Source organism: Suillus discolor (assembly GCF_016758755.1).
Source record: "Suillus discolor strain FC423 chromosome Unknown F5147scaffold_2, whole genome shotgun sequence".
NCBI classification, from domain to species: Eukaryota; Fungi; Basidiomycota; class Agaricomycetes; order Boletales; family Suillaceae; genus Suillus; species Suillus discolor.
The window spans coordinates 14,493-36,697 of record NW_024541249.1 but is presented as its reverse complement, the minus strand read 5'-3'; the positions used below and the strand labels follow the sequence as shown (position 1 = coordinate 36,697).

General features: G+C 44.6%; 6 protein-coding genes across 6 annotated transcripts; 1 reads left to right on the top strand and 5 right to left on the bottom strand.

Annotated features, from left to right (window-relative positions):
• Positions 1 to 91: 91 nt before the first annotated feature.
• On the bottom strand, positions 92 to 3,720 carry F5147DRAFT_756867 (uncharacterized protein; the record flags this gene model as incomplete). Its single annotated transcript, XM_041440358.1, has 18 exons — positions 92 to 107; positions 171 to 228; positions 358 to 429; positions 496 to 542; positions 804 to 811; positions 900 to 930; positions 991 to 1,056; positions 1,322 to 1,393; positions 1,457 to 1,541; positions 1,737 to 1,775; positions 1,837 to 1,884; positions 2,474 to 2,523; positions 2,675 to 2,695; positions 2,767 to 2,901; positions 3,154 to 3,312; positions 3,380 to 3,461; positions 3,495 to 3,637; positions 3,680 to 3,720. The coding sequence occupies 18 exons, from the start codon at positions 3,718 to 3,720 to the stop codon at positions 92 to 94; spliced, it is 1,173 nt and encodes a 390-aa protein (XP_041299296.1).
• Positions 3,721 to 6,234: 2,514 nt separating this feature from the next.
• F5147DRAFT_647427 (uncharacterized protein) lies at positions 6,235 to 7,542 on the bottom strand (the record flags this gene model as incomplete). Its single annotated transcript, XM_041433203.1, has 5 exons — positions 6,235 to 6,702; positions 6,751 to 6,974; positions 7,036 to 7,186; positions 7,214 to 7,291; positions 7,342 to 7,542. The coding sequence occupies 5 exons, from the start codon at positions 7,540 to 7,542 to the stop codon at positions 6,235 to 6,237; spliced, it is 1,122 nt and encodes a 373-aa protein (XP_041299295.1).
• Positions 7,543 to 7,830: 288 nt separating this feature from the next.
• On the bottom strand, positions 7,831 to 10,287 carry F5147DRAFT_647426 (uncharacterized protein; the record flags this gene model as incomplete). Its single annotated transcript, XM_041433202.1, has 10 exons — positions 7,831 to 8,046; positions 8,104 to 8,304; positions 8,575 to 8,625; positions 8,757 to 9,176; positions 9,226 to 9,315; positions 9,366 to 9,467; positions 9,592 to 9,675; positions 9,712 to 9,818; positions 9,886 to 9,906; positions 10,104 to 10,287. 10 exons carry the CDS (start codon positions 10,285 to 10,287, stop codon positions 7,831 to 7,833), a joined length of 1,476 nt encoding a protein of 491 aa, XP_041299294.1.
• Positions 10,288 to 12,594: 2,307 nt separating this feature from the next.
• Positions 12,595 to 13,196, bottom strand: F5147DRAFT_564447 (uncharacterized protein; the record flags this gene model as incomplete). The annotated part of the gene is made up of 2 exons (XM_041430724.1): positions 12,595 to 13,041; positions 13,089 to 13,196. Coding segments are annotated over 2 exons (555 nt in total), but the record flags the coding sequence as incomplete, so codon positions are not given.
• Positions 13,197 to 17,393: 4,197 nt separating this feature from the next.
• Positions 17,394 to 19,503, top strand: F5147DRAFT_647424 (uncharacterized protein; the record flags this gene model as incomplete). The annotated part of the gene is made up of 6 exons (XM_041433201.1): positions 17,394 to 17,448; positions 17,500 to 17,828; positions 17,878 to 18,145; positions 18,193 to 18,418; positions 18,748 to 19,039; positions 19,117 to 19,503. The coding sequence occupies 6 exons, from the start codon at positions 17,394 to 17,396 to the stop codon at positions 19,501 to 19,503; spliced, it is 1,557 nt and encodes a 518-aa protein (XP_041299292.1).
• Positions 19,504 to 20,723: 1,220 nt separating this feature from the next.
• On the bottom strand, positions 20,724 to 21,992 carry F5147DRAFT_766955 (uncharacterized protein; the record flags this gene model as incomplete). Its single annotated transcript, XM_041440825.1, has 4 exons — positions 20,724 to 21,281; positions 21,330 to 21,506; positions 21,551 to 21,753; positions 21,806 to 21,992. The coding sequence occupies 4 exons, from the start codon at positions 21,990 to 21,992 to the stop codon at positions 20,724 to 20,726; spliced, it is 1,125 nt and encodes a 374-aa protein (XP_041299291.1).
• Between the last annotated feature and the right edge of the window lie 213 nt (positions 21,993 to 22,205).

Below are 22,205 nucleotides of genomic sequence, written 5' to 3'. Positions count from 1 at the left end.
TCCCGCCTCCTCCATTCGTAGGTCAAGGACTTTATGAAGACAAACATTATACTCTCAGTGTCTGAATGTGTGGGCAATTTTTTATAAGAAGTCACCCCTGACACCCCCTGTGTATTAATATAATAAAGGATTTAGGATACCCCAGATGGGTCATGGGACAGATTAAATACATTGGCCCAGCAGGCCCAGGCTTCTTGGGAAAAGTATTGGATTGGCCTGGGTTACCACCTGCATTGCATGGGAATACCGTCTAAGATCATGCCTCTTAGGTAAGATTGTAAGCCAGAATATATGTACCTAAGAGGTGCTTTGAGAGGGGTGACTGAAGTGTCACTAGCAAGTAGCTGCCAAACTGACAATTGTGACAGTGGCTTAGCAATGTATTATAATGCGATGTCTTCGCCGATTCTGATGGCGCCTGACATTTGCCTGACATCATTTTCATATACAATGATATATTCTACCACAAAGTAAAATACACATCATGAAACCTACATTTCTGCTGATGTTCCTGTCCCCTACTGAACTGTCTGATATCATACCTACAGGTAGTGCAGTCATGCAGCAATTGCTGAATTCAGTACCATGCCTGAAATCAGTGGTAAACAGCCCTACAGACACTCAGAGGTACTGTTTGTGTACAATTCAGGATGTCAGTTTCTAAGAGATGCAATACATCAGATATGTAGTTTAGTTTGTACAAAAGCCTCACAGCACATCACATAACATCAGGACATTATGATATTCAAAAACATCAAAAATACAAAAATCAGATTCAAAGTAACTACTACATTGGTATCTACACTACTGACTAAAAGAAAGACAGAGAGACTCACTAAAATAGACAAAGATGCGAAAATATCAAGGTCAAAAAGAGGTCAGAGAAAGAAGAGACTTACTGAAAAGACCAAAAATGCGAAAATATATAGCCTGGAAATGAGCAGGGAGTTAGTCTTCAGAGGAGAGGAGAGGATTAGATTGGAAACTTACCATTGCACCAATCCCAAAGCCCCATCCACACCAACACATCTCAACTTGAATATCCAGGAGCCTAACCTAAGGGCAAGGAGACTTGAATTGTTGGACGCATTTTTGATTATATAAGCTTTCCCACCTAACTTCAACCAACATCACATGACTGCTTATATCATCAAAAATGCGAAATTTCACTAAGTCCCTGCCACACTATGGTACTAGACATTAACATTAGTATAGTAGTGTAGTATACATTGTATATAATAAAATACCATAGAGTTGATTTTAATATATATCTCTAATGTAACTACTCAGGAATCAGTTAGTAGTACTGTATCCATTTGACCTTAGGTTCGTCACAGCATCACCGAGCCCCCAAACTGATGTAGGGACTGATTCCTGGCTAGGCTTGTAGAGACTGTTTTTACCTTAGTGTGATGTTGGCACTTTTGTAGCTTACATAATAAAGTTATCTTTTTACCAGTTATCAGTATGAGTCTGAGTCTTCAGCAGTAGTTTTTCATGACATTTCCTCTCCTCTGAGCCTTGAGCCTGGTCCAGAAACCCTTTAGGGTTGAATAGCAGCTAGGTTCTGCAAGACCCAACACATTGTACAGTATACACCATCTGAATTGTTGTACCCACACCGAACCTATTTCGTGTGACAGTCACACCAAATTGAGGGTAGTGAACCTAAATGTGTGACATTTTGTTCATGGGTGGTGGCATAAATTATAATTTTACTGTGTTTTTCTACTTACTTTCTACCTCTTTTACCTTGAATATTGAAACAGTTACCTCTTTGCATTACATTTCATTGCATGTGTGTGTATTATGTAGAAAAAACATGTAAATACGAACCTATTAATACTTCTGTCACACCACCCTCAGCCAGACGAACATGCAAACCTACCATTATGTCATGTCACACCAGGACCCCCACAAACCTAAGGTCGAATGGATACAGTAGATTGTTGTTGGATAATAGATAAACATCTGACATATTAAATGTTGAGCTCATTGTAGTGTGCAGTGAGCAGGCATTTCCTAATTAGGCAATAGGGCACTAGTGCAGATGTCTGCACTTGTGCCAGGTACAGAAAAATTGTACACACTGCAAAATTATATATCTGTACTTCTGATAATCTAGAGACTAGTAAAGCTGATATTGCTGAATGACTGCATAATTTTCGTTTAAAAGTCTGACATGCCTGAACACTCTGTGATTTTTTTGTCTGATAATCTGATGTTGCTGAATGACTGCATAACTGTTTTATGAAAGTCTGACATATCTGAACACTCTGTGATTTTGTTGGTCTAATAATCTGATGTATCTATACAACTGATATGTGCTGATTCTTACTGATTCTTACTGATATCAGACAACTGTCTGATATCAGTCATGCAGGTAAATCAGGACATTCAGCAGAATTGTAGGTTTCCTGATGCAAGCATGCAAGCGAGATGACAAATTGCAAAAGGCGTGCACTGCACTGACTAACTTGAACTTTTGCGTGCATATTCGTAGGCTCCAAGGAGATTTGGTTGCTAACCATAATATCAGCAAGAGTCATCTCAACATAGCACAAAATGAAACACCTTCTTGTATGTCAGAATTGCAAATGTCGTCCTCAGAGTCTGGTTGATTGATCAGGGGTGCACAGCGGATTGTGCATGCTATGACATAGAGCTTGCTTACCTTGAAGCAAAATGGCGATCCCTCCCGAAATCAAGGTCAGCACTCCAACCTCACAAAAGGAAAAGGAAAACCTCTTATCGGTCACTACTCACAGCGCAACACCAATCCCACTAGGCCTAACAGTACTTGGCACCCTCATCCTACTCCCGGGAGGACCTAAGGACGAGCGATACTCATCCACGTCTTCATCGTCTTCATTCTCTTTGCGAAGGATAGAATGGGATATGCTGTGTAAAAGGGGGTGTGGGGAGCGGGTGTGGGGAGCGGAAGGAGGAGTGAGATTGGGATGTGGATATGGAGGTGGCAGATGAACGCCAAGAGTGTGAAGGTAGGAAGAGAATTCAAATGTACGTACCTTATATATCGAATTGACATGTTTGATAAATCACAAATACATTCTCGTGAGGATATCTCATTCACATGCGCCTGTCATAAAACCTGCATTGGCGTCAATGGCAGACAGAAGAAAGAATACTCACGCGACTTCTTCACTCTCCCTCCCGACGTGTCCAACACTGGCTCTATAATCGCCTTCCAGACGGACTTCTACAGCTGTGAGACGAGCCAAGTTCGATGAGTGAGCGAATAGCAGCACATTCGCGCGCAAAGTTGCGTAGAAGCCTGAACTTGGATCAGAACTGAATGGACAGCACAAAAGGCAGAAGATACGAATGAAGGGAAGAATGGTAGAGACAGAAAACACACCCGAATATGCCAGCTTCACCCTCTAGCACCCTCCCATTGATCCATACCATGTTCATGCCCATCATCGCTTTCCCCCAGTTATCTTGTACTTCGTCTCATACTGTGTCCGGCACACGAACTTTGCGTGCAAGTGGAGCAGCATAGTGCGGAAAATTTGCAGACAGCGTGTACAAAATATGCAGTGGGGTGAGCGAATTTCCCAACGACCGAAGGCAGGTGTTACGGCATGGAGGATCTAGGTGGAAGTTAGAGTTGTTCCTGGGATATAGTAGTAGACAGACCTTGGTAGTAATATGATACTTGATGAGACACAGCACGATGCCTCTGAAGCCGAGGGACATTGTGAGTTGGGAAGTGAAGAGAAGGAAGTTGAGCGGATGATAAGATTGCCACTAGTAGAAAGAGTTAGGCGGGGTGATGAAGGACATACTAGATACCAGCGACACTCTCTGCCCAAGCATCTACGTCTGTTGTAATGTGCTGGTCGATGCCGTGGAAGAGAACACTATAGTACCGGAAATCCAGAGTACATAGCGGTGTTGTGAGGAACTATGAATGAAACGTAAAGAAAGAGAGAATATCAGGCTGTGATATAAAATACTATGTATCTGACATTCGGAAGATCTGAGTCGGCTGTGTAGATTGGACTATATATTGTTGACATTTGTATCGAGCACACCAACCTAATTACTATATGCGAATATTCACATGTTTTGCTGCATCATCTTCCTGACTTCATCGAAAAAACAACTTCAGCTATGTGCAAGCAAGAACCTGTGAGTAACTTACATGTGTCACAGCAATCTGTACTGATTCGTGTTAGATTTGTTGTCTGATTCCAAAGAAGGGGGAGACAAAGGAAATAGGATGTTGATCGATTAGAGTGAAGCAGGTAGTGGTGAAGGAACGTACATACCCCACATTCCACGTCAATTAGTACTGACGTTTGCAATCCAAGGGAGAGGAATTTGGACGGTGGGGAGACATTGGGTGATGATTCTAAGGGAAGGGTGAGAGGGTGAGGAAGGTATCGAATATGTCTGGTGGGAAGGCCAAGTATGCACCCATCATGGGGAACTTCAACATCGTTATCATCCAATTTGTTTGTCTCCAGTGAGATTATCGGACTCGATGACCTACTTAATTGCATCACAACATTTCATGTCGATTAAACGAATGCTCAATATTTCTTTTGAAAAATTCTACTCGATGCTACAACTTCTGTAACAGCATGTAGCATTAAATCAAGCCTCTAATATTAGCATGTCTCGCGCCAGTGAAGACTTGCAACATATCAGGCTGCGGGTATCGTTAAAAAAGAACATCGGTTAATTGACTTCAACTAACCTTGGAATTGATATGCTACAGTGGCTCAAAAAAGTGTCCCAATGTTTGTAGGTTTTCATGTAATTGGTTTATTGTGCGCCAGGGCGTGGAAATCTGACTAAGCTTAAGGGAGGTGTCGGAAAGCTCCGCCTCTCGGCGATAAGTCGGCTCCCTACATCGTGGGAATCTGACAATACTGTGCGAAGATATGGCTATTTTAATTAGGTGACTCATTGAGACACTTTTTTGAGTTGCTATTAAAATATGAAAATCAGATCATTTAGACATGACACCATTTAGAAATATATATTTAAATAGTTCCATATTGACAATATGGTCTTATTTTAATATCCTATACATATATAAACCCTTCCAATAACATTATGTCCCTTATAATCAGCATGAAGTCTATTTCCTCTTCTCAAAGAGATAATATCCTTTTTCTCTCTACCTCTGGTTTATCTATCAGGCAGATTGCCTCCAAAACTGGTCTTGGGAAGTCAACTATTGCCAGGGTCATCAATCACAATATTCCCAACAAAGAAAATGTCAAAATGGGACGTCCTTCTAAACTTACTCTGCATGACAAAAGAGCTCTTATTCATCATATCATATCTGGAAAGGCCTCTACTGCTGTTCAAGCCACAAAATACATCAATTCCATCATCCCTACCACTGTCTCCACTCAAACAGTCAGGAATACCCTCAAGGCAGCCAATATATTACTGTCCTATCATGGCCAGCACAGTCTCCAGACCTCAATCTCATTGAACATCTCTGGGAATTACTCAAGAGACTGCTTGCTGCCTATCAAGATCCACCTAATGGACTATTTCAGCTATGGGAGAGAGTTGTAGTAGAGTGGGGGAAGATTGCTGAGGAGGAATGTCAGAAATTGATAGAAAGTATGCCTAGGAGGGTAGCAGCAGTCATTAAAGCTAAGGGGGGAAACACTAAGTACTAGAATTGTAGAGATTGTGTATATCAGATTCAAACTCAAAAAAGTGTCCCAATGAGTCACCTAATTAAAATAGCCATATCTTCGCACAGTATTGTCAGATTTCCACAATGTAGGGAGCCGACTTATAGCCGAGAAGCGGAGCTTTCCGACACCTCCCTTAAGCTTAGTCAGATTTCCATGCCCTGGCGCACAATAAACCAATTACATGAAAACCTACAAACATTGGGACACTTTTTTGAGCCACTGTATAATCACTTTCTTTAACACATAATTTGTCTGATTGCTCTGATTGCATCTGCATCGTATGAAAGCATATTGGGGTTGTTGAAAAAAACTTACCTCAAGTCTACAGACATCAAATATAGCAGTGTTCGACTATACGAGCGAGGATTCAGACAGATCATACAATATATTGTAGCGGATCACTACATTTCATATAAAATAAGTGATAAAACAAGAGGAGAAATAACATGGAGCAAATCCAAACGTACAACCAATTGATGCACAACACCAATACAAATGTGAGAGTTATGGTAGACCTATGACTTCGACCAGGAAGGGAGAAAAGTTACAAACCGGCGGTACAATTACAACTGAGAGTGTTGCAGGATGTCAAGGTATTGGAAGGAGCGGACGAAGTCGAAAACCAATCATTAAACCAATCATTATGCAGATATGTTTCATACATTGTAGGCTTCCCTGAAGACGTGCCTATAATCATTACATTAGTGTGATAAAACTGATCAAATGCTGCATATGCACCATCATCAGTGAACTCCAACTCAGCATTAAGTGCAATAGCTTCAGAAAACATGTCTACCTCCACCTGTGCCTGCTGCTTCTTCAAATCCAAGATATGGAAAACAGACATAAGCTCATCCAATGTTTTGTCCTCCTTTCGCGTGAACACATTGCTGGTATTGGTGGGTAGGGGCTCGTCAGTTTCGGTGAAAGATGCATTGATGTATGTACCCAATTTGACGTTATCGACCCATCCATTTGTCAAACGAGGCAGAGAGAGAAGTTGATCGTCGTGCTGCATAGCCTATCAGAACACCGTGACCCTCGGAATATAACTACTCACCCTTAGGGGGTATTGATGACGATGATGAGACTCAGGGGGTGTTTGGCTGACGTTAGAACCTACTTCCATAGTGTCTTGAAAAGGCGATGTCATAATTAGCCATGCACGGCATTTGTCTTGGATTGCCTTTGTAGGCTGAAAGTGCATGCAATCAAGTGAACTAGGAGTTTGGTATGCTCCAGTGTAGGAAGTGTTCACTGGAGGCAGCAATTTTTGGGCAATTGCTGGGGATATACTTAGCAGCAGACATAAGAATTTCAATTTGGTATGGCTCACACGGCTGACCTCTAGTGTTCATCAATTCGCACAAGTTCGTGATAGCTGTACTAAATAATGACATTTCCGTTTGAGCACAATGCACCCTCTCCTCCATAAAACAATGCCCTCCTTGTGGAGGGAATACCGAGGGATTCGTCTCTGCTTGCTGGAGTTGGATCTGTTTCGCAACAACCCCGAGACTTACTTCAAGGAGAACCGTGAGATCATGATAGTCGACCAAACCAAACAGCACAGAAGCCATGACAAAGAGGGAATATGGAAGCTGGAGGTAGAGTTATGAGCGAACAACATGAAAAATATATGCGCACTAACAATTCCAAGACCGTGTGTCTGGAGCCAAGATTCTATGGCGTCCTCAGTGTCCTCAATTTTGAGGAAGAGCTCTTTCAAAGGTGTAGAAGGACAGGTCATCAACATGTCAAAAGTGGGGTGCTTGAAATATATTCCCATGATTTGACCCACAATATAAACAGGTTTTTTAAAGTTTGATCGCCATGGCCCATCATCCGCCATAGCTTAGTAATAGGTTCAAACCTGTGTCTGATCAATGGCGAAATACAATACCTCAGTTACATAAATAAAATAACTGCTAACATGTTTCAAACATCATGAAACACTTTAGTCAATTGATTAGTCGCTGAATTGCAAAACGGCCCAGGCAGGAACAACATGATATTGAAAATACAAGTGAGTGCGGGGAAGATATGCAAAGCAAATATACTTCTTATGTGTGGGCAACTCGTACAACATCATTCATGCTGCATGATAAATTCTTTTAGTTAGTATATAAAATTTTGACTCTCAAAATATCAAAACTAACGCGAGATCACACAATGAGGCCATGCAGGTCATAAACGTGGGGTGTCCTGGGTCTGAATCCAGTGGCAAGATTATGTTGAGTGTCTCAATGGCCTTGTCATAAATCATGCTTGCAGGTGGATAGAATGGTCGATCAAAGGTAGCACCGGGAATTTGGGCCACAATGCTCTCTAGCTTTCGAAAGAGGGACACGTAACACTAGTTTGACGAGACAGTTTTAGAAATAAAAAAACACGTGGATTAGATACAACTTACAAGAGACTGTATGAAAGCTAGAGTTTCCATAGGTAGGACAGAAGTATGCCTAAACACTTCAGGCTCAAGATCAGCCAAGATCATTGGTATGCCAGGGGTTATGGAAACGGTAGCAGCGGCCGATATGGTCACCCTAAACACATTGTGCCATAGGATAGACTTGATACACCTGGTGCGGAAGATCCAAACCAATCCGTTTTGCTGCATAGCACAATAAGAATTTGACAACAGAGAAGTTTAGAACACTGACATCCAATGGAAGACGTGCAGACTGTGGTCGCATGAAGTGGCCTAGCAAATGCTCAAGCCTAGCTCTGAGCAGGGTACCGAAAATATTGTGTAGCCCAAAGCCTGCTCAAGCATGATTGATTGTCTGAAGGGCCACATGCCTTGAATTGTGTATAAATGTGGATACCCATGGGCCTGCCTATTTGAGGTGAGATAAGTTATAAAAATGAGGAGGAAACATACCATCACGAGGATCTCATTCTCACTTAGAATCCTACCATCGCTAGCGGGAAACTATTGGAAAAAAAATGAGTACGCGCATTACATGAATAAATGAACTCCTGACCGTGTTCCAACTCCACAGCACTTATATTAGCATGAAGGAAACTCTCAGTGAAAAGGCGGCGTATCAAGGCAGCTTTTACCTCAATTGGAGCCGTGGTGATAAAATGAGGGTTCCCGGTTTCGCCTCTACAAATTGCCAATCTCATCAAAAGCCACAGATAGGACAAGACCAGCCTCCACTTTGAGTATTTTTGCATTACTCCCGTCAAGTGGTCAGCATCTGTGGATTGAGCAGTGGCGATGGGGATATCAGACACAGGCGCGGACTCAGACTTGTGGTGAGAATCAGAATGAGTGGAATAAGGTCCTCCATAATCGCCTTCCGATGTCACATGGGCATTGGACATCATCCAAGAACTGAAGATTGAAGCATTGTTTGCCGATGCAGATGAAAAGACATCAGACATGTCACAGTGACCAGAAAATTGGAAGACAGGCATGTTGTACCCTGACGGATAGTCGGCCCAATGAATGATGGTACGATAATTAGCTAAATCAACCTATGATGTTGTTAAGGGAGATAACACAAAAATTGCAAGGTGAACTTACCCAGCCATCATAAACGACATGTATTTTCCTGTCGTGGCCCTGCCTAGTCCACATGGCAGGCAAATCTAAGATTGCGGTGGGAAGACCATTCTACAAGATTGATCAGTGGGATGGCAAGACATAGCACAGATTCAACGTACCTCTAGAATGTAGACCGGAACCTCAGTGCCTTCTGCTTCAAGTGAAGCAGTGTGAACACGTCCAGTTTCCATATAGGCAGTGAGTTTGATACGATGATGTACCTATGGCACCAATCAATAGTGTATAATGCCCAAAAAAAAAACCACACGGCGTCGAGAGTTGATGGTGAACACTGCATGCTATAGTGAGATGCTGAAAAAATTCCAAAGAAATAGAAATACTCACATACAATCCATACACTATGGGCTCCAGCCCGATCGCAACGTACCCAACGAAGGACAAGGTGTCACTTGTGCCTGCAAGAGTTCCCTGAAAAAAAAACCGCATTAGCGACGTGTAGCTTACAAGGCAGAAACAAAGTACATTCAAGGGCAACACCAAAGGCATCATCTCATTGTACACATAGCATGTAATGCCTTGACAGGTTGTAGTGCTTGTGGTTGCATGATATCCTGAAGAGAAAGACATTGTTGTTAACTATTGGGACAAAAGGCCACGCGTTTAAAGGTGGCTACATACCTCCTTCAGACTTATGAAATACTATGCCATCGCACCGCCATCTAAGCTATTACATGCAGCAAGCTTAAATGTGTCATATGACATTCCGCCATTGCAGCGCCAAGGCAATGATTCAAGGTTGTTACGTGTATAATAGCGACCCAAAAAGTATTTTTACAAGGTAGCGAACAAGATTTAATTCTCATAATCTAATTCCAATTCGCTATCATACATCTCACCAAAGTGGTTTAACAACTCATTGCTGACACTGAAGCGCTGCTCGAGAGTGAGTCCACCCGTGGCAACATCATCTTCACGTTCTTCATTGTCATTGTCATCTTCATATTCTTCATATTCTTCTTCAGTTCCATTTTCTGCAGGGTGTTGAACGTCTGCACTGCCTTCTCGTGGTCCGACATGCATGGAGCGATAGTGAGAGTAAACATGTCCCACTCCAAGACCGAAGTGGAAGTGCATTAACATGTCACGATCGACAAACCTGACATTATGAGCTTGGTGGTAATTACTTATAATTATGCCTGAAACTCACTGATTGACATAATATTCACGCCAATCATCCTTATCCCCTGCACATCCCGACACCCCCAATCCGTCAGGGTGTTTCCTGCCCTTGGCGAAAGCAGGTATGATGTGGCAAGCCCTTAGTACATCCGCTGGATTTATGAAGCTGAATGAGGAGTTGTCATCCATAGGCAGAAATCTAAGTTGATCGAGGGTGGAGGTATCCCAGGAAGAGACTTGCTCCATGGGTGTTACGACAAACGGTCGTGTGCAACTAGGATGATCTAAACAGCGACAACCACGACAGTGGTACCGAGTGCTGAGAGTCGTCGGCCTTTACAGACAAGCAAAGGTTGCGTACTCGAACGTAGCTCGTGGTGGTTAACGAGGGGTTACGCTGAGATGATAGCAGGGTTTACAGACAGTGAGAGGCGTCACTGAAGGTACGAGTCGATGTCAAGCAGGTAGCTTTAGCGGGACAAGGAGTTCAAGGGTAAACCTAGTAAGATTAAAGTAAGGAACATCTACTTTAATCTTCGACCTTATATAAGGCTACTCTTTGTATCTAAGCTCAGCCTAAAGCTGGGTTCTAATCTGCTTATCTACATGAGTCAGAGATAGCGTCCATGAGGCGGGCTTCTATCGTAGATAGGGTCCATGCGGTACCCTTCTATCAGTACATGAGGCAGCACGAGGCTTGCCTTCTATCTTGATAACATAAATAGGTCTTCTAGACCTATGTCGTCATGTGTCGTCACGTGCGGTCCAGACCGCTTATCTAAGCCGGCAGTTGCCGCTTATCGTCTATCATCTTCTATCGTCATCTATCGTCATCTATCGTCATAGAGCTGGTGAGACTCCGGTATCGTCTATAGCTGTGCGGTGGCAGAGGGCTGTCTGCTGGCAGGGGACTCATGCCATGTTACTGTAACAATGGGCTTGTACCAACGAACCCATAGAAACTCTATTCGTAGTGGGGTGAAGTCGACTGTTACGACTGGGGTATGTCGAGCTGTCTAAGTCCGAGTGGACTGAGATTCGGCGAGACAGATGTGGTTCTTCTCTCGAACGAGAGGTCAAAGGTTTCTGGCTAAGGCAAGTATCGGCGACTTCCTTAGAATAGTGGTTCTTAGATAGCAAGGTTGGAGACCTTGCTAAAGGACTTGTTCCAGGTAAAACCCAGTAGATTAAAGTGAGGAAATACATGTGGTACGCTATGTAACTATATAGCGTGGGTTCAAGCGGAGATTGTAAGTGTGTATCAAGATAGAAGGCGGACAGCCCGCTTGGTAAGTGATAAGAGATAACAGATAGGAGATAGTAACCATGGTGCGGACAGCCCGCTTTGATAAGAGATAGTGATCTAAACATAGCGATGGTTGCTAGTACGGAAGGTTAGTTTGGCGATGATATGAGTAAGGTTCTGGAAGGTGATTGGTCGCTCGTTAAGAGCCGTGTGCATGTACCATTGTCCAGTATCGAAAGAGAAGCGAAGAGAATGAGTATACCGTAACATCGACCATACCAACTCCGATGTAGATTACATTCACATGATAAACACCGAGTACCTTACCGTAAATAAATTTATGACTGTCGTCATTGCCCATATCATTGTCACCACGGAGAGCCATCACATTGCAGTGTGAAGTTTGTGGGTTGATGACATCTTGAGCTCGGCGAACATCATACGTTGTATAATTGAACCTGGTGATGTTATGATGATACATATGATCGTCCTTAATAATAGTCGTATTGGTGTCGCACACTTCTCTCAAAGATGGCACATCAGTGGAGTTGCGAATTCGCTGCAATAGATGTTCCTTCAGCTTGGAATGGAAATTCTGTAGGCAAGTGTTAGTGCACGGTGTAGTGAAGGCTGATTGGGCTAACCTTGATCGCCGGATCACCTGAATGGCTGCTCAGGTACGTGCCTATGTGCACAGGGTACTTCTGTGTCATGCCAATGTGGTGGTGAACGACTGGGCTTATCGCTAATTCAGCGATTTCCACATGTGGACGGTGTACTATTTTGTCGCTGATATGATGGATATGGGCCTGACGATGTTCAATGTGCATCAGCTGCTTCACAAATGACTTGCGGTCCGTTCGATGATATCTAGCCTTGGGAGAATGGTGTTTGAGTTCACCCTGGATAGAGTCAGCAGGTGGAGTTTGGAGTCACACATCATAGGACCTACTGGTTCAGAGCTATATGAATAGGATGTGCCATACTGGCTGTATTGTAGAAACATAGTCGCCCAAAGCGTGAAACTTGTAGGTTTGGAAGTTGAATACCTTCTTGCAGTGCATGTCCTTGGGTGATCCAGCTGACTGTGCCGCCTGCTCCTTTAATAAGCTGCTTTGTTTACCCTCCTGCCCTCCCACCTGTTTTGCTGCTCGCTTTGCATGGCGTTGGGTACGAGCCTCAACTTCCTGACAAAGTTCTTGTGTGTTGTAAGCGGAACAAACTTGAGCCTTGAAATTGCGAAACTGGCCGCCGACTGCTGAAGTAACTTGATCCATGATGTTGATCGTCAAATCAGAGTGCATCCAAAGCTTAGCCAGTCCATGCCAATGCGCCATAGTAAACAGCAGCCGTAAAACAGTCGTATTGTGCAGTTCAGGGAGAAGACCATCGAAGACAGGGATAGAGCACTTAAGATTGCATCAGGGCCCATCCAACTTCAGTAGACAATTCATACCTGGAGAAGGTCTTTGAAGTTTCGGGCTGCCATGTGTGTCATGTCCGAAGCATTGGCCAAAAATTGTCGGATAGTTGCTGGGCCAAACATAGGTATTTGCCTGTATCTTGTAGTAGAGAGGTCAGCTTGATGGGTGACGTCAAATAATGTAATGTACCTTTGGTCCAATTTTTTAATCAGACTCTTGTCCTCCGCCGTAAGGATTCATAACAAATGAATGAAAAGCATTTTCCAAACCCCAAGTTCAAACTCATGCAAGAGGTCTACCACAAGCGCACGGAAAATATTAAAACCAAAAGTAGCAAGGTGATCGGAAAATGTGTTCTGTAGGTTGATTAGTTATAATTAGTAATAGAAGTCAAAGCCTCACTGAGGTAGGGACCCAGGAATGTGGCTTCAAGAGGTGTTCTACCACTGCACTCCCAACACCAAGGTCCTTTTCATAGATTAATTTCCGCGCAGAGCTTACCATAAGTCTTCATCTATTATCATTGTGTTCCAGTGTCTCGTGTTGTCACCTGTCCAGAGGTCTTCCCATATTATGTATGAGCTCCTTTGGTATAAGGCAACGTGGACACGGACAACCTCCAAGATTTCGAATGGTGGCAATAAGTACTCTAGTCAAGTCAGGACGAATTCTAGACGTGTAAGATATGAAATTCACGTACTTCTCAGGATAGTCTGCTGAGTAGGTAAAGATCCTGGGGTAGAATCTGCGTGTGATGCCATTGCAACAATGAATCACAATTCCATGCTCATATGCATCCAGGAATTCATCGTCCAATAGAATATTCCACTGCTCATGAAACAGTTCCCTGTGACAATGGGTTGTGCAGTCGCCACTCATGCCTCTGTCACACATAAAGTCCTTGAACGAGTCTGGAAGCTGGCAAAGAAGGTTTGGTATTCATTTGAGACAAATACTGCAGAAAGGCTTACCGTCTCGAAGTACGCGATGTGGTTGCTCAAGTTGCACGACGGTTTGCAGCGGCGGTACTTTGACTCATTACCAAAATAGATGTAGGTGGGCCAAAGCTTAGCATTGCCAAATGAAGACAATTGCATGGCGTCAGACCAGAACATCAGACCAGCCACTACTCGGGGGAGATCACAGCCAGGTTCCCTAGGCATTTCTTGTAGTTTGGTGTGTGCATCATGGAATACTGGGGATGTGAATAAGTCTCCGTATATACAAACTTCAGCGTCAAGGTGAGGAGGATTCCAAGACAGCTTGTACGGCTTGTAATGAAATAATTTATTATCTTGGCCGTTGGTTGGTTTTTCCCATATGACAGCAACAAGGGAGCAATGATACAGATCAGTGGCTCGAAAGACGCGAGGCCCTGGAATTTCAGATGTGCGGGAAAAGGGCACTTCGATGGAAACTGGCGTCCTTTTCCAACCAGCATCTTCATCTTCCCATTCTTCCCCGTCTCCCTCGTCGTACTCATTTGCACCCAGTTTGGAATTGATTTCCTTCCAATGTGTGGAGCTCACATCGGCAGCATTGAAGGTTTCGTCACCTATGATCTCCACCAGCTGTGTGTAGTCCCCTTGCGACTTCTGTACCCCTCGATTTCAGTACCAATCACCGAGTTGAAACAAAGAACGGTTGGGATAGGGGAAGTACTGAGAATCGTTAGCCACAGGGGTGGGCGAGTTGGGTTCTTCTTCATTGGCCATGCGGCTACCAGGAATAGAGGAGAGATCTGCCATGGTGACATACTCTTCTGGATCATGGGACAGAGGTGTAGATGAGAAATATTGGTGCACTAGCCTGAAGATGTTTGGGGGTGTGTGGAACGTAGCATGTGATGGTAAGGGTGGGGTTGCATGTGATGCCACTACTTGACCGACGGATGGGGGAGGTAGTTCGCAAACATCCAAGGGTACAGTGGGTGGAGGCTGAGGTAGGATGTCTCTGAATCACTTGGGCAGCTGACGATTCTGCCGTCTTGGTTGGCATTGTGCCAAGCTCATATCTTCTCCATCAATTTCCCCTATTTCACAGTCAGCCTCTGTGACAGGGGCTAACAGGGAGTTGAGTGGAGGAGCACCAGCAACCCTAGGCTGTTGAGACACCTCCCCTGAAGGCAGGTGGAGGGCGGGCGAATTTGACAATGTAATATCCGAGTCGATACCTCCCATGGGACCACCCTCATCGGAGTGAGGGCGCAACTTTTTCCTGCGGCTTGCAAACTCCTTGAAAGAAGATATAGCCGACGACAGATGCTTCTTAGTATGAGTACATGAGTGCTGGTGCTGACTGAAGTAGTTCTGCCCCGTGAAAGTGCGTTTGCATACACACGTGTAAATGGATGTCGACATGGAAAGCATGGCCAATGCAGAGTCTCAACAGAGATATTAATAGGTAAACGGTGGGATAGTGGCCGAAGAGCAGGGAATGGCGAGATTTGGCAATGGCGGAATTTGGCAATGGCGGAATGGCAGCCGAATGACGGAATATTGGGAATGGAAGCATGTAGTGGTAGGACCATGTAGCTATCTATTTAAACGCTGAAAATACAATTCAGTCATATTCTATCTGAATCCTGAAATGTCCGCACCATCTTCTCCATGTTCTGGATGCTCAACGCTATCCACGGAATTCGAATTCAAAGCCAATCCCAAGGTTGTGGAGATGCTAGTAAGCATCATAACTTGCCGCCATGGAATACTTCATTACCACAGCCAAACAGGAGAACTAACAATGTTTCAATGGTGAATCACTTGATTTATAAAAAGATATTCGTTACTCACATGTAGTACACATGCTACAGGCCAACTGACTGATATGGATATAAAATCCACCCTTGCTGATTTCAGGCTTATCGCGAGGCACATGCGTTTCGCTACCCGTGCTGTCTTTGTGCAACTTATGACAAATATGTCGAGACATCCATATTTCCATGCCATACAGGGATCTACGAAGGGGAGTATGTTGCTGAGTGCGTGACCAGCAGTTGCGGGTACATGCGTAAGTGATTTTATTTGCATAATAAGGACATATGTACTTACCTTTTCAATTAGTGAATATCGAGAAATTCATTGGGAAGGCCTATATACCTTCAGCATATTATCCTGTGAGATATTTTTAGAGATGTGTAAATCCCCATATGCTATCTGAGGAAGTGTCGGGATGGATTGTTGATAGTTGCATGATTCGTAATAGAATAAACCTTATTGTTAGTTGAGCCTGTAGCAATTAATCATAGTCAGATATTGACTTGTACATGCAGCGTAAGTTATCTCACCGACAACCTGGCCTGGCGCGCTTCGCGTAATTCTATTAGTGCAGGGCACATGGTTCCATTTCATAATTTCACACAATCTGAACTGGAAATAGACACTCATGAATCCATTTCTGATGTGAACTTGAGTAACCTACATGATGAATGCAACCGAACGACTGCGATTTCATTGAAGTTTAAGTCGGGAGCGCGCTGCACCCGACACTATACCCAACGCCAACACAGCTCAATGCTATGAATTTATTATCATAGCTGTATTTTACAAGGCTACATTATGGTATAGTACTTCGCACATATATGATTCAGTGTTCAGGAAAACAACAAATGAAGAGTGAGAGACCCTGTGAATTATATAGTGACTGACTGTAGGATTAAAACCCAGCCGGCAACACGCGAAACAGCCACAGTGATACAATACTGTCACAATACAATACGGGTGTTGCCGGCTGGGTCTGAATATGTAGTCATTCAGTATATCAACTGTGTCCCTCACACGTTTGGCCTTCTGTTTGACTCTTCTGTAAGGCGAAGTTGCACTGTATGTTTATACTTAGCCATGTGATTATGGAGAGTACTGTTACTTTATATTTAGTGATGATGTAGTAATGTGAGTCAGTAGAGTAGTAATTCAGATTCGTGTGCCGACTCTTCAGCCTCTGCAGAGAGTCTTGGAGAATGGACTTCACTATCTACATGTTTTCACCACGGTGCGCCTTGTATTGCTGTGTACTTTTACTTGGGCAGGACTTAACAATATCGGCAGAAAAATGTTTCCTTATGCAATCCTTGTTGTGCCGTCGGTCCATCCAGGACAATGCTGCTGTGTCGCGGGTTCTACAACAATCCACAAATCACCGTTGTACGTATTAGCTAATCCAAAGTAGTGATTCACTATAAATACTGATCTTACACATTAGCAGGTCTTCTTTCTCCTCCAACTACCTTCATCACTTACTATACAATAGATAGCACATAGACTTATCGGATTTTATTGTAGTACGTGAAAGCTTGAGTTTGTCGTCACTCTAAATGATTGATCACATGATGCAGAATCATGTCCAAATGTGCCGGATCCAGTGGTGGTGAACCAATGCCAAAGCGTCACAAAGGTAAGGCATAATTGAATATTGTCAACATTGTCATTGACGAGCACGATACAGGAAACCAAGCAATACCATCAGCACTATATGATAATGGTGCATGGAAAATTCTGGAGCAATTCCTCACTATGTCCATGCCATTATCTGAGATGGACAACACGCTTGTAGCATATCTTGGTGATCGATACTCTGCAGATGACTGGGTGGAGCCCCGACGTCTGTTATTCTCCGGTGATGCAGACAACAACAAATCTCTAAGGAACCTCTCAGCACTATGGAAAAGATACATACCGGATCCTCCAGAAAAATCTTCTGTGCGCATGTCTGCATCGAGGAAGCATGCCCACTTGCCAAGTTCACATATTAGAAAATCTCACAAGCCATCCGATGTAAGTGAATTTTTTATTTTTTAACTTCATAGCTAAACAATGAATATAGGCTGTAAGAATGTTTATCTCACATGAGGCCGAGGTTGGGGAGGAGGAGGAGGAGGAGGAGGAGGAGGAGGAGGGGTATGGGGATGGAACGTCTGTGCAGTCACCAAAGGTTACGTGCTTACCAGGACCATCGGCAAAACAGAGGCTGGCTGTAACCTTTGATGAAATGGCCACTCATTTTGAACAGAATCCAGCCAGTTCATCAGAAAGTCTCCAGGCTCCCAGCCACAGAGCAATCGAAAGCAGGATGTATCTCCTTCACGTTCAAAGTAGGTTTTTACTGAGTTCACATAGTAAATCACTCAACGCATTGCAGGAGCTGTTACTGAATACATCGCTGAATACCTTCAGAGGAAACAATTTTCTGTTACTGTGTCAGCTTGGCTTGCAGGCCAGCTTTACGTTGTGGCAGACAGCCCTAAATCCATCACAGATACACTGCCTTCCTCACTTTATCATGCTGTCAAACAGTATCTTCGCATCATGGAAGAGGAACGTGAAGCTGTCAAGCGCTCGCAAGTCGTGCTTCCTACCCAGCGTGGGTGAAGATTAAGCACAGGCAAACACAAGGGCTACATTGGCAGAATCTTCAAGTCTGGAAAGGATTTTGTCGAAGTCTTATGTCCTCCATGTGATTTTCCTTATCCAATGCCTCGAGGGTGTCGAGCGCTTGTCGAACGATCTCGTCTTCTGAAGAACAACTCAGTGTCCGACATTATTTTTAATGATAAAGTAGTAGGATGGACATACAAAGGTGAAAGCTACTACAAGGGGCTCTTACTGAAAAAATTCTGCCATGATCATCTGGAATTTCTGGCCTCCCCTCACACTGATGCCATCCAACTACATCTGGAATCGGGATGGGACACAGCCTTTTGAAGAAAACTATTATTGAGTTTTCGATGCAATTTTTACGTGCGGGTGACTGGGCCAGGGTTACCAATGGAGCTCTTCGTGGAGAGCTCGGTAGGGTCATTTTGACTGACCATGCTTGTGGTTCCATGGGCTTGGAAATCACTTTCGACAGGCATCCAGATGAAATAGAACTTTGTCTCCAGGACATAGAACATGTCTTTCGGGTTGGCGACACCATTAGAGTCGTAGCCGGTTCATACTTAGGCTTAGAAGGATACGTCCTCAAAATGTGTGGTGAAGCGTTTCACGTGTGTCAAGACGTCTCTAAAGAAGTGGTAAATCTATGGTGTCATTAAAATCATTGGAGGACTAACACTTTGCACAGGTGGAAGTCTCAAAGTATTACTTGGATCAGCATCCTTTGAGGCACATGATTAACTCACAGCTGCCAGTGCAGCAACATCTGGCGCCTCCCCCCGAATATGACACTATCGAAATCGGGGATTTCATACAAGTCCTGGGTGGGGAGCACATAGGAAAATGCGGCATCATTGACTGGATCTCCAAGGGAGAAAGTAATCTCTGGTTCCGAGATATCATTACCCCTGATGACACGGAGTCTGGACTTTCGAGTATCTCAGTTCCTACATCATTGGTTCAGCGGATGGACCTCGCCCAGACAATCCAATACACTCGAGAAAGAGGTTATGATGTTAGACCTGGCGACACTGTGACTGTCGCCTGCGGGCCTGAGTATGGTGCAACCACATAATACAGTGACATATCACCTTACTTACTGGCCAGCCCACCTTGACATTTGCTCCATGTGACATGGGCCCACTTTATGAGTGTAGGTCGGTGTACCTGGGTGGGCCCGGCGGTGCTGTGTACCATATTGTTATGGGCAGGCCCACTGCCCATGTTCTTCGAAACATTGCAGTGGGCTGACAGGGGTCTGGATGAAGTAGACTGTGTTTACAGGTGGGCTTGCATTAATGAGGAACAGGGATGATTTGACAATTCCGAGTGGGCCCATGAGTTTCCGAGATGGCTGGAATACTGGTGCCGATGAATTGCCAGTGGCGAAAAAAATCAGGCATTCCAGCGAATGTAAAAGTAAACCAGTGAGTAGAAATACCACCACCAGCGAATGTAGCGGTAATCAAACGATGGCAGATCATAAAGTCAATGACTGCCGGTGTATGTAGCAGACTACTGGACGTGCGAAAGTAATAAACTGCCGGCGGAGATCACTCAGTGCACCGGTGATGTAGCCCAGTGGGTCCTACCAATATGCTATTGATGCAGCAGGTGGGCCCATGTGACAGGCAGAATACAGCAATGGGCTCATTCTTGGTGGGATGAATGGAGTGGTGGGCCCAAACAGATACTCCTTTATATGTTGCTGAGCTGGGGCCGCAGCGATAAGGCACCCGAGGGAGCCCATATCATGTCTGCTGAATTGAGTAGGTCTGGGCTCCGTATGTTTGGCGGACAGGTGGGCCTGGAGCACCACTTTCATGAACACCGCTGGGCCCAGCTCCCTATGTCAGAGCTCATGGGCTGACCGCACAATATTAACCAAACCCCAAGGGCCCATAAGCAGTATGTTAGGCAGATGCACGGGCCCGGAGGCCTCTGGCTTGTATACAGTCGGGCCTATGCCTCGTATACCGGCGGCCAGGTGGGCCCAATGTCGCCAGATCAATGCAATGGGCCCAAGGGATACATCTTAAATCAGGGGTGGGCCCATATCACATCTCACGAGCAGAATGGGCCCAGTCTTGGCTAACGGGATTAACTGGCAGGCCCAGTGAGCTACACAACATCCACTGATAAGCTTGAACCAGCGATATGGCGCCAAATGGCACCGACCATCGCCGATACATCTATGGTCAGTCAGACTGATTCAGAAGTTCGCTGATGCATGTATGGTCCAGAGGGATCAATCACTTTGGGGACATCCCCAAATGTACTATATATACCCCAACTCTATGTGAATTCCATCGCATTGGTAACTACAGATTTGTACCTTGAATGATCACCTCGGGGTACATCTACAAATTCATGAATATCATCCCTCATGTACCACACCCAGCCAACTCTATCGCCGTTCACCCGGTTCACCCCATGCCTAACAATTCTTCCCGAGGTGCCAGCCATGACACCTGGATTATAGGCAATTTCAATCCCAATATTTGGCATCTTCATTCGCGCCAATGTGTGACTGCCGACGCTGGTCATTATGTCAAACCATTGAGCACGGGATAGAGCATCTCGGTGCAAGGGAGTGTACCAGTTGCACATAACGGCGACGACAGTAAAGACAGATGCCCATTCTCTGAGGCAATTTCCCATGGTCTGTGTTTGTTGAGTATCTGCCCATACCCCAAGCCCCAGTTGTGTTGTCAACGATGACCAATAAAGACCAAAGTGCATGACCCTCAGTGCAGCGGTAACAAGGGCCGCCGGTCTGCACATCGCCTGACAGTAAGCCGCACCATTGTCACTTTTAAGGGTCGCCGATACTTCGGGCTGAAACTGTGGAGCCTATGAAGAAATCAGGCAAGAATATTATGTCCCAAAATGTCAACGCACCGGATGAGCTTGCAGGAACCACCCTGGCAAAAGATTTATGCACCCCGAGGTAAGGCCATGTTCACTGATTTGAAAATTAGATTCATGGGTGCACCATTTCTCGTTCGGCGATGTACCATGGGTGATACTCTTGCCCAGCAGACCTGACATCATCATTGTCGCTGACAGCATGTCATTCTGGAACGGTGAGCAGAGATCGTCGGCGAGTTGTGCAGGCCTACCTGAATGGCAGCATCAATTGCTCCGGGGAGGTACCATAGCACGATAAGACCAAATTTGTCCAGGACAACTGCAGGACGCTCCAGGATAATCTCACGATCCGGTGGGTATCGGGTAAGGAGAAATTCTTTACGTCCGGGGTTAACACCTCTCTCCTGCTTTTGCAGTACTTCGGAATACCTCGTCATATCGAAGTTGATAGTGACTAAAGCCAATTCAAATCAACAAGAGCGCCAGATGCATAGAAAGGTCATTACCAGGATTGAGATATGCATTGGCGAGGGTCCTTGCGAGGTGGGAGCAACCTAGCATCAACACAACATCAAGCTCCAGCGGCAGAAGGACCTTCGGAGTCACTCCAACAATGGCACAGAACTGGCGGCAAACATAGTCACTGGCAAGATGAGTGGCGGCCAAAGCCCAGTCAGCAGGCACAAAACTCATGGAGGCGGGGACAGACACAACCATATCACTGACTGGTCGACACCTTTATAATTACCACTTATCGGGAATCAATGATAGGACGTAACATAATGACATAAAAGAATCTTAGGCCCACAGTTAAGAAAGCCACGTGCCCGAGCCTTGCCGATGACTGGATAACACAAATGTAATGATGCAGACTTGGCAGTATAGTGTACATCCTAGATAAAGAAA